This window comes from Nerophis lumbriciformis, linkage group LG36 (assembly GCF_033978685.3).
Source record: "Nerophis lumbriciformis linkage group LG36, RoL_Nlum_v2.1, whole genome shotgun sequence".
NCBI lineage: Eukaryota > Metazoa > Chordata > Actinopteri > Syngnathiformes > Syngnathidae > Nerophis > Nerophis lumbriciformis.
In genome coordinates, this window is record NC_084583.2 from 24,128,080 (window position 1) to 24,140,046 (window position 11,967).

General features: G+C 43.5%; 1 protein-coding gene across 1 annotated transcript; it reads right to left on the bottom strand.

Moving 5' to 3' along the window:
• Positions 1 to 497: 497 nt before the first annotated feature.
• egr1 (early growth response 1) lies at positions 498 to 3,659 on the bottom strand. The gene is made up of 2 exons (XM_061930296.2): positions 3,407 to 3,659; positions 498 to 2,969 (listed from the first exon to the last, which is right to left on the bottom strand). The coding sequence occupies exons 1-2, from the start codon at positions 3,615 to 3,617 to the stop codon at positions 1,675 to 1,677; spliced, it is 1,506 nt and encodes a 501-aa protein (XP_061786280.1). The 5' UTR covers positions 3,618 to 3,659; the 3' UTR covers positions 498 to 1,674.
• Positions 3,660 to 11,967: the final 8,308 nt, after the last annotated feature.

An 11,967-nucleotide genomic window follows, 5' to 3' on the forward strand; every position in this document is an offset into this window, starting at 1 on the left:
TTTAAATGTCACATGTCAAATATTTAAATATTAATTGTCAGTTTGCTGTACTGTGCCAACTGTACTACTTTATGAGTACGTATGTTCTATTGTTTCATTGAAAATAAAACCGCTGTCATCTGTTTTAATTATGAGACACAATTGTGTCAAAGTCATGATTTTTTTATTTCATGCTCGAAATAAGAAATGATTACTTTAAAAAAAAGTAGTTTTATACTTGTGAGTGTTGATGACACAGCTTTGCAACACTTGATATTCTAGTTTCAAGCATGTTTCACTCAATATAGGTCATCAAATCTCAGCAACAAGCTGTAATATCTTACTGAGATCATTTAGGACCAAAACACTTAAAACAAGTAAAACACTCTAAGAAAATAAAATAAGCAAAATATCACCCTTATTTGAGATATTTCATCTTACTTAGATTTTTGCAGTGTAAGATGTAATATCAATAGTTAAGATTAAACATAAAAAAAAAAGCACCAAAACAAATAGGCGTATATTCACATTTTTATTTATATTTCATTTCTGGGAGGATATCGTGTACACCAAATATCCCATTGGCAGTTAAGCGCATTCATTGTGTTCAGAAGCCAGGAACAGTCACTTGTTTGAACAAAAACACAAATACAAAATAAAGATAACCACCAAATAATGAGCTGCATGTATAGAACATACAAGAGAATCCCATGCCTACTCAGTAGGTAACTTTAAACATTCTGGCTCTTTAAAGATGCGAATATTTACACTTTTATAAAAAATATACTTTAAAATGTTCTTGTTTTTCTTCTTCTCCATTTTTTTGCTTACATTCTAATCAAATGAAGCAGTGCCCTCATCCCTTTTTTCTCCCTTCATTGTGACGTACATTCTGTAACAAAAATATTCCCTCAGTCCTTAAGGCGAGATGCGGCGCATCGTCTCTCTCTCGCGCGCGCGGCCGATCCACGACATCAGCAAGGCTTCCCAAAAAAGGCACCAAATAACGGAGCAATTGTCCTTTTTTTTTTTTTGATTTTTTGTGTGGGGGGGGTTGCTCTTTTCGTTTTCTTTTCTCTGTTTTGTCCACACAACTGAGCGATATGTCACGAAAGAGAGAAAAAGAGCACCGGTGGATGATATTTACAAACAGAAATTAACATCACGCCTACTCATGCTTGAATAAGTGCTTTTTTTTTCCTCCATTTTTTTGTCTTTTTTTACCCCCCCCCCTACAAAACGCACCACAGCATCGTCACCATGTAAGAAACAAATATGGCCTCGCTCACTTCAAATAATACAAATATGCAAATCGTGGTTCACATCAATGATAGCGAAGAATGATAAGAACAAAACATATACATACATGGTAGCTTATGTATATTAGTCATTGTCTCTTGTACTGTACGCATGCCGACAAGGACGTGCTCGAGCGTTGCAATCTTCACTTTCCCTCTTTTTGTTCCGCGCGTACCTGATAGGCGAGAACCGTCGACTCTCAGTCCTTTTTGTTTTTCAGGAGGGACAACAAAAGACTTGTCCTTTTCTCTCTGGTGAATAGATCTCAGTGTTGACCCAACACTGCAGAGAGCAGTCACAAAAGTGCTTCTTTTTTTTTGTCTCTATTTGAAGGGGGAATAACAGTCTGTAGATGCTGATGTCCGTCCCCTTCGAATTACCCGCATGGTCAGAAACTTAGCAGATCTCAATTGTCCTCGGGGAGAGAGTGCTCTGCAGGTCTGATAGTGGTGTGGGCACGGGGGAGCTGTAGCTGTTGGAGACGACTGAAGAGGAGTAGGGAGAGGCTACCTGGGACTGGAAGGTGCTGGACATGGACACTGACGGGTAGGTGGTGGCGATGGAAGGAGACGGATAGGAAGTGTGAGCCGGGGAAGAGTAGCAGGAGGTGACGGGGGACGGGTAAGAAGACACCGGGGAGGGGTATGAGGTGATGGGCGAGGGGTAGCTAGAGGCGGGCGAGGCGGCCGACACGGGCGCCTGCACCGGCAGCGCCCCGGCTTTCTCCGCCTTCTTGTCCTTCTGCCGCAGGTGGATCTTCGTGTGCCTCTTCCTCTCGTCGCTGCGAGCGAACTTGCGTCCGCAGATCTCGCAGGCGAAGGGCTTCTCGCCCGTGTGAGTGCGGATGTGCGTGGTCAGGTGGTCGCTGCGGCTGAAGTTGCGCATGCAGATGCGGCACTGGAAGGGCTTCTGGCCCGTGTGGATTCGGATGTGGCGCGTCAGCTCGTCGGAGCGGGAGAAGCGGCGGTCGCAGGTCTCCACCGGGCAGGCGTAGGGTCTCTCGTGGGGCGGGGTCTTGCTCGGCCGGGTGGGGTACTTGCGCATGCGGCTGGGCTTGATCAGCTGGGACTGATAGACGCTCTTTAGGTCTTGGGAGCCCGTCTGGGTGGCGAAGGCCTTGATGGTGGACAGAGGGGTGAGAGAGGGCTGGCTTGACTGACTCTGGAATGGCTTTTGGTCGGGCGGCACCAGGCTGATCTCTCCCTGCTGCTGAGGGAACAGGTAGTCAGGAATCATGGGCACGGGGAAGCTTGCGCCGCAGGTCTTGCCATTAGGGTAGGCAGGGGGAGGGTAGAGGGCGCCCGCGTTGGGGACGGAGAAGGCTTGACCTTGGTCTGGGAAGATATCGGAGTTGGGGTTGGAGTAGGTCGGAGCGGCGGAGTAGATGGGGTTGGGCTCGCTGTGGTGGACGGAGGACGTCAGGCTGGAGCTCTGCAACGAGGAGGCGCTGGATGAGGGGGACGAGGAGGACGTCGGGGCGGACGACGAGGACGAGGTGCTCAGGGAGGTGGCGTTGCCCATCAGGCCGCTGAACAGGTTCAAAATAGGCTCCGCCCAAAGGCTGTTGCTGCAGGCGCTGGCGGGCTCCAGGGTGAAGCGGCCCGTGTAGGAGATGGGGGGCAGCCGCGGGGTCGAGTACGTCTGATCTCCCGCCGACTTGTCACAGTTGAAGGGGATGTCGGGGAGCGTATCTGAGGGGACAGGAAGTCACGTTACTCATGAAAGTTCCTAATATAATCAATTCATTTCGACATTTTATCACAAAGTTCGTCCCTAGTCTTCTAGCTCATTGTTTCTTGTTTCACACACACACACACACACACCCTTACACGTGCACACAATGCCCATTTCCTCGAAGCCGAAAGCAATAGATTACGGAAACTGCAGTTCAGCTGGTTTTAGGAATGCAATTTGAAGCGAGCGACTGGTGTGTCGACAGAGGGACCGAGTGCGAATTAGACATTTTCATCCATTACAGCAATGAACAAATATGACATTTCACAAAGTCCCAATTACATCTTAAAATACCACAAATTATAGTTGCTATTATGGCAAAGTTGTCGAAAGTAATTGCATCGACACCACACGTCTTATATTTCAGCATATGACAATTTTAAAGCGCCCTCACCTCCAGCAAGGTGGTCGTACTGCTCCCCCGGTTCCCCGGAGCCGAAGCCGGCACCTTCGGGCGCGGAGGCTGCGAGGAACGGTGTCCCCGCAGGGCTGAGCATCATCACCTCCTCCAGCTTGGGGTAGTTATCCATGGGGGAGTGAGGGAAGCTCAAGGGCTCGGAGATCTGCAGGGCCGGGAGGATCATCTCGGTCTTGGCTGCAGCCATCCTCTGCTGGTGCTGCTGCTGCTGCTGCGGGGACTGGAAGCTGGAGGCTGCTGGGAAGAGCCGCGCACCTCCTCCGTCTGCCGATGGATGCTGCTGTGCTCGATCCTCTGGAGCGCCGCCGCTTTGTCCTTCAGTGTTCCTTCTGTCTCAGAGACGAGTAAAAGATCCAGGCGTCTTTTTTGTTGTGTTGGTTTTTTTTTTGGAAAAAATCAAAAGTGTCCTTTATACTCATTTGCAAAAAAATGAATAAACAAAATAGAGCTTGATTGTTTTTGTTCTTGTTTTTTTTATAATAAACTAATTTTTCCAGTCGGGTATTAACCTGATGTTTGTTGACTTTTTACTTTTGTTGTGATGTTTGGGAGGTCGATGTGTTTCCCTGTCTGCTCTTGTGGGCTCTCAGAGCTGTCTCTGAGCCGAAAGGTTTCCCGCGGCTTATAAACCCTCTCTCCGTGACGTAGATGTCCATATTTGGGGCGGAGGAAGCCCATATTTAGTCACTGCGGTGGAGGACACATGACGGGAAAAGCAGAGCGCGGTGAGACTCGATATTAAAGCTTCGGCACTAAATAGCGAAGAGTCTTATTTCGAGCCAAATACTTGTGTCTTTATATTGTAAACGCTTAAAAAGTGAGTGCCGGAATTGTCGGATTTCCCATCTGTGCAGCAGGCTGCGCCGCTGCCGGAAAGCCCGCTCCGCCGCGCCTTGTAAGGTCATGACCACATAAGGGCTTGTTCCGGTAGGGTTCCAGTTCCCTGCCCTTGTTTGGGACTTCCTGAGGCGGCGCTCTTTTTTTTTTTTTTTTTTTTTTTTTTTTTGGCAAAGCGCGAGTCTGGAGAGTAAATCATGACAAGAGCTCTCAATAAGTAATGTCTGCAGCACAGTCTTCTGATTTATTTTCATTCATTGAAAGGAACTAATGCACTTTGGGTCAGACTGGGAGGAAAAAAAAAAAAAAAAAAAGACATTTTGCAACTTTTAAGTCTGGTCTGCGTGTTCAGTATAAGTATAGATTAGTAAAAAAAAAACAAAATACAAAGTATGAATCAAATGAACACTTCATGTGGCGACTTGTCGAGGGTGTGCCGAGAGGGACAAGCGGTAGAAAAATTGGATGGATGGATGCAGGGGCGTCACTAGCTTTTAAGCAGAGGTGGGTAGAGTAGCCAGAAATTGTACTCAAGTAAGAGTACTGTTACTTTAGAGATTTATTACTCAAGTAAAAGTAAGGAGTAGTCACCCAAATATTTACTTGAGCAAAAGTAAAAAGTATGTTGTAAAAAAACTACTCAAGTACTGAGTAACTGATGAGTAACATACACACCATCCATCCATCCATCCATCTTCTTCCGCTTATCCGAGGTCGGGTCGCGGGGGCAGCAGCCTAAGCAGGGAAGCCCAGACTTCCCTCTCCCCAGTCACTTCGTCCAGCTCTTCCTGTGGGACCCCGAGGCGTTCCCAGGCCAGCCGGGAGACATAGTCTTCCCAACGTGTCCTGGGTCTTCCCCGTGGCCTCCTACCGGCCGGACGTGCCCTAAACACCTCCCTAGGGAGGCGTTCGGGTGGCATCCTGACCAGATGCCCGAACCACCTCATCTGGCTCCTCTCCATGTGGAGGAGCAGCGGCTTTACTTTGAGCTCCTCCCGGATGACAGAGCTTCTCACCCTATCTCTAAGGGAGAGCCCCGCCACCCGGCGGAGGAAACTCATTTCGGCCGCTTGTACCCGTGATCTTGTCCTTTCGGTCATAACCCAAAGCTCATGACCATAGGTGAGGATGGGAACGTAGATCGACCGGTAAATTGAGAGCTTTGCCTTCCGGCTCAGCTCCTTCTTCACCACAACGGATCGATACAGCGTCCGCATTACTGAAGACGCCGCACCGATCCGCCTGTCGATCTCACGATCCACTCCTCCCCCACTCGTGAACAAGACTCCGAGGTACTTGAACTCCTCCACTTGGGGCAAGATCTCCTCCCCAACCCGGAGATGGCACTCCACCCTTTTCCGGGCGAGAACCATGGACTCGGACTTGGAGGTGCTGATTCTCATCCCAGTCGCTTCACATTCAGCTGCGAACCGATCCAGTGAGAGCTGAAGATCCTGGCCAGATGAAGCCATCAGGACCACATCATCTGCAAAAAGCAGAGACCTAATCCTGCAGCCACCAAACCAGATCCCCTCAACGCCTTGACTGCGCCTAGAAATTCTGTCCATAAAAGTTATGAACAGAATGGGTGACAAAGGGCAGCCTTGGCGGAGTCCAACCCTCACTGGAAACGTGTCCGACTTACTACCGGCAATACGGACCAAGCTCTGGCACTGATCATACAGGGAGCGGACTGCCACAATCAGACAGTCCGATACCCCATACTCTCTGAGCACTCCCCACAGGACTTCCCGAGGGACACGGTCGAATGCCTTCTCCAAGTCCACAAAGCACATGTAGACTGGTTGGGCAAACTCCCATGCACATACACACACATATCATATATATATATATATATATATATATATATATATATATATATATATATATATATATATATATATACACACACACATATATACATATATATATATATATATATATATATATATATATATATATATATATATATATATATATATATATATATATATATATATATATATACATACATTGATATATACAGTATATAATTTATATTTATTTTTTTTTGCCGTTTTTGTTTACATGTTAAAGGTGTTTTAATGAATATACATGCATGTTTAACACATATAGATTCCTTTCTTTCATGAAGACAAGAATATAAGTTGGTGTATTACCTGATTCTGATGACTTGCATTGATTGTAATCAGACAGTAGTGATGACAAACGTCCACATTTTCAAATGGAGGAGAAGAAAAGTTCTTCCTTTCTGTCTAATACCACATGAAAGTGGTTGGTTTTTGCCATCTTATATGTCCAGCTTCCAAATTCGTTTTTATACACTTTACAAGAAATATATTGGCGTCAAACTCCTTAGCTTGCTAGCTTGTTTGCGCTGGCTTTCGGAGACTCTTGTTTTGAAAGCGCAGGCGCGATGGAGCGGCACTTTTATTGTGAAGACAGGAACTGTGCAGTCAGTCTTTAGGCTTTTGACGGGACGGTACGGTTGAAATAAAACAAGTATCTTTTTTCCTTCACACTTTTGATTGATTGATTGGAACTTTTATTAGTAGATTGCACAGTACAGTACATATTCCGTACAATTGACCACTAAATGGTAACACCCCAATAAGTTTTTCAACTTGTTTAAGTCAGGTCATGTGACCACCTGGCTCTGTTTGATTGGTCCAACGTCACCAGTGACTGCATCTGATTGGTGGAACGGAGTGAACGTCACCAGTGACTGTATTTGTTGAAACGCAGGCACTATGAAGGTCTGTCTGACAGACCAAAACAAACAAAGCGTGCATTAACAGATGGATAAAAATTAGTAGCGAGTAGCGAGCTGAATGTAGATAAAAGTAGCGGAGTAAAAGTAGCGTTCCTTCTCTATAAATATACTTAAGTAAAAGTAAAAGTATGTTGCATTAAAACTACTCTTAGAAGTACAATTTATCCCAAAAGTTACTCAAGTAGATGTAACGGAGTAAATGTAGCGCGTTACTACCCACCTCTGTATATATATATATATATATATATATATATATATATATATATATATATATATACTAGAGATGCACGGTTTGCGGACACAACCGCGGAGTCCGCGGATTATCCGCGGTTCGGGCGGTTGAAATAAAAAAAATTAGATTTTAAATAGATTCAGGCGGGTGGCAGTTAAACCAATTGGGAAATATATATACATAGTTAAATGTTGTTACCCACTTACGAAAAACGAGCAGGCACCTGCAGCATATGCCACAACAGAAGAAGAAAAAAAAAAAGAGATGGACACTTTTACGGAGCGGAGAAGGGACGCCTCGCCGGGGTCCGGGACCGAGGCCCCTTCCCCCGAGAGGGCCCCACCGGGAGCCGTAGCTGAGGCGATCCGCGAGAAGGGCCCGACGCACGTCCAGGGTCACCACCGCGCCCACCGCACCGACACCCCGCCTCGTCCGCCTTCGCCGCGGCCGGCGTCACGCGCAGCAGGTAAGCAGCTTACCTGCCCGCCACCCCCGTGGCCGGGGGCTCGTAACAGGGGTCACTCCGCGCGCAGTGCGCTCACGAAAGGGGTGGGGCTCACCCTGGTTGATATAGACAGCAGGACGGTGGCCATGGAAGTCGGAACCCGCTAAGGAGTGTGTAACAACCCACCTGCCGAATCAACTAGCCCTGAAAATGGATGGCGCTGGAGCGTCGGGCCCATACCCGGCCGTCGCCGGCAGCGAGACGCGCTTGGAGGTGCGCGGCTCCCATATGATTGCGCTCTGGTGTGCGTCTGGGTCGTGACAGCATGGCACGCGAATGTCTGTACTGCATTGGATCAGTCTCCTTTCTTTAACAGGCAAAAGCTTTATAACCTCACTAATGCCTTGCATCGTCTATATTAGATATATAACAGCGGGCGGGTGCGGTTCTGATCAAATGTTACATCGGGTGGATGGCGGATGGTTGACGACTTTCTGATGCGGCTGCGGATGAAATAATTGCCTATCCGCGCATCTCTAATATATATATATATATATATATATATATATACATACATCCTGAAAATAAGCAAACAAAACTGTGTTTGGATAGTTGATACTTCAAACTTGCATAAATAAATATTAAGGAATATAACATAACTTGGCTTCTGAGAGCTTCAAAATGTAATGAATAAAATGCTAAAGTTGTTGATAAACAAGCAATTATTTTAATAATTAATTATGGTCATTTTAAATGAATTATTATGATAATTTAAAATTAATTATTTCAAATATGTTTATTTTAATGTATAATTCTATGGCTGGATGTAATAAGGAGTCAGAAAAAATAAAAATACAATTAATTTTGATGTTTTTAGCAAAATATAGTAAAAATGTATTTTTTATTTTTTTTTAAATTAATAAATATATTTATTTTTAGGTAAAATAAACATAATAATACAATTTATCTCTAGTCTGGATGATTTAGTTCTTGTCACCCTGTTGTCCTCCCATCTTGAAAAAAAGGCTGTCCTCACTCAGGTCCGCATGGAGCTGGAGGGGGCGTGGCCTCCAGCTCCGGCTGAAAATCGGGAGATTTTCGGGAGAATATTTGTCCCGGGAGGTTTTCGGGAGAGGCGCTGAATTTCGGGAGTCTCCCGGAAAATTCGGGAGGGTTGGCAAGTATGTTTTAAGGACAGGGGGGGCTTTGTCCCCAGGAGATGCACAGGATGCGGGACGATGGCTCTTAACCATATATTTTCTTTTTCTTTTTATTCATTTTACATTTTATATTAAATGTCTTGGTTTTCCCTCCCTCTGAAAATCCTATTAAATGTTTAACAAGCCATCCTATAATAATAAAACAGCTATTGATGTAACAATACAATAAAACAAATATATTTAATGATGTTTTTTTCATTATTTTAACAATAGGCTTATGTATATTACTTTATATAGATTCTACAAGAAACACAAAACTTAAAAACTAAATGATTTACAATTGCACACACAAGGTTTTGTGCAGCTTCAGTCATTGTAAAGGAAGATAATGTGCTTCGTACAACTGCAGGACCGCAAGCAAGGTCGCAGAGAAAATGCGGGCTGGAATTTGAGTGACGTGGGCATTTTCTATATGAACAAGTGGAATGGATTGGATACCGACGCACTAAAGGGGCTCTCTACCTTACGCTACGAAGTGAGGGGAAACTGAGTGAATAATAACAGGTTATATGATTATTTATTTAAACTCATATTTGGGCCACTTTATAATGAATATGTCGGCATTTATTTATAAAAAAACAACAAAAAAAAACCAAATTATTTAGGGGGGCTTAAGAATATTTTAGGGGGGTTTGAGCCCCCCTAAAATAGGCCTAACAACGCCAATGGATGGATGGATGTTAGTGTACATCTGATACAAACTGCATTTATAGTATATACAGGGATGCATGGCACCTTTCACATTTTTCATTTCATTTTTTTTTTCATTTATTTATTTATTTCAGGCAATAACATAAAAAAGTACAAATTAATATAGTGCAAAAGGTAATGTATAGTATGTAATGCATGATTGTCCAGTTTTACCTGAAAGGGAGTGGGAATAAGATCATTTATTTAATCCCACCCCCAGTTCTCCATTCAGCGATTATTCACATGAGTTTCACTCTTACTTTGTTCAAGGATTATAATACAGATGTTGTATCATAGTGGCATTACCACAGGTAACAATCATTATTACACTGTAACAATAATTTGTATCAACAATGTAGGAATAATGAATATACCAGTGACGTGCAGTCACTAGAGGCAGGTGAGGCCCCGCCTCACCTGCCATCATGGAAAGAAAAAAAATGTAAAAATATATTTTTTTTTATTAAATTGTTATATGTATGCAGTGATTATACTATAAAGTTATTTTCCATTTAACTTCACCAGTTTTAGATTATTTTTATTCAAAATCGCTGAATCTTCACATTTGCCGTTCAAATACTGAGAAGAGACGGTGCGGTGAACAGCAGCCAGTTGAGGCACGTCACTCAGTGCCTCAACATGGATTGCGGACTCGGCTAACTGCTGGCCTGCTGTGCAGTGAGACCGTATTGCTATATGAATTATATTATACATGTCCATAGTTTAGTTAGCTGAGGTATATAATGTACAGTGTATTTTGTCAACAACTGTATGTGTGTAAAGTATTTCTTGTGCTGAGCGATCATAAAACTGCTGCAAAAGACGCACTGGCTGAGGCTCGCCTCCTGCACCCCCGCCGTAGAATTGTTATATCAACTAAAACCCACACTTAAACTTTCCACGTGCAAGATTGAATCTATTTAAAAAAGTTATTTCATAAGAAGCCAAAAAGTGCAAAAACAATAATGTTCGTGTTGGAGGAGTTGTGAATGACTGCAGGGCCACAACATTAGGTACACCTGCAGACTGCAGGTGTACCTAATGCACAACTCCTCCAACACGAACATTATTGTCTTTGCACTTTTTGGCTTCTTATTAAATAACTTTTGTAGCCTATTTTTATGGGCTTTCCTCTTTGTGATGTTAAGTTCCTGTTATGCGCTGTTATACAGTATATGCCTTGAGCTCTTATTTTGAAGGCGCTAAGAGCGGAAGTGATGACACGTTGAAGTGGAGCGGAAGTTTTTGAAAGAATGTAAATAAAGTGGTCCTCGTGTATACTGGAGCCTCCGTGTTTGTTATTTTGTAGTTTCATACAGTATAGGCAACATTTATAAACCCTCGGTTACACTTTTTTAAATAGATTCAATCTTGCACGTGGAAAGTTTAAGTGAGGGTTTAATCCAGCACAATAGCGGCTCATGGACTTATTTTATAAGTAAAGGTAAGAACATAATAAAGTTTTTTTTTAATTAAATGTGCTTTTTTGTGTGCTACAGTTTGTATGTGTAAAGTTAAAGTTAAGTTAAAGTACCAATGATTGTCACACACACACTAGGTGTAATGAAATTTGTCCTCTGCATTTGACCCATCCCCTTGTTCACCCCCTGGGAGGTGAGGGGAGCAGTGGGCAGCAGCGGCGCCGCCCCCGGGAATAATTTTTGGTGATTTAACCCCCAATTCCAAGCCTTGATGCTGAGTGCCAAGCAGGGAAGAATGCTGGTATGAGCTTTTAAACATAACCCGTTAACTGCTGCCAATCAAATGGTGAATAAGATACTCTTTAGGGTTCATATGTTTGTAAATCTGACTGTGATGAAGTCAGTGCCTCACCAGCCATCAACCTCACCGCACGTCACTGATTAATGTATTATATTTAACAAGGTCATCAAATTTGAGCAACTTTGATTGCATAAACAGATTATGAGTATGTTCTAAATAACCAACGTTGTGAATGATCCGCACTGCTCTTTTCTGTGATATGATCAGAGGATGAATTGTGTTGTGGTAAGTATTCCCCCATACTTCAACACAGCATGTAACATTTGAATTATTACGGTACTTACCCACGGGAAGCCACATTAAAACATGTCAACAAATACTAATTTAGTTGTATAAACTTTATTTTACTTTAAATAGGTCTTATTATGCAAAAAAAATCTAAGTTTTTTACCGTTCTTGTGTATTTGGGGTCCCGATCAAACCTCAAAATTGGAAATAAATCTATGAAAGCATGGCGAAGATATTTATAAAACAATCTTGACTACTTCCAAACTTTCTCAAAATGACCCTTTTGGAATTTGAGACTTTAGTGATCTGTTTTTGCCATTTTTATTCAAA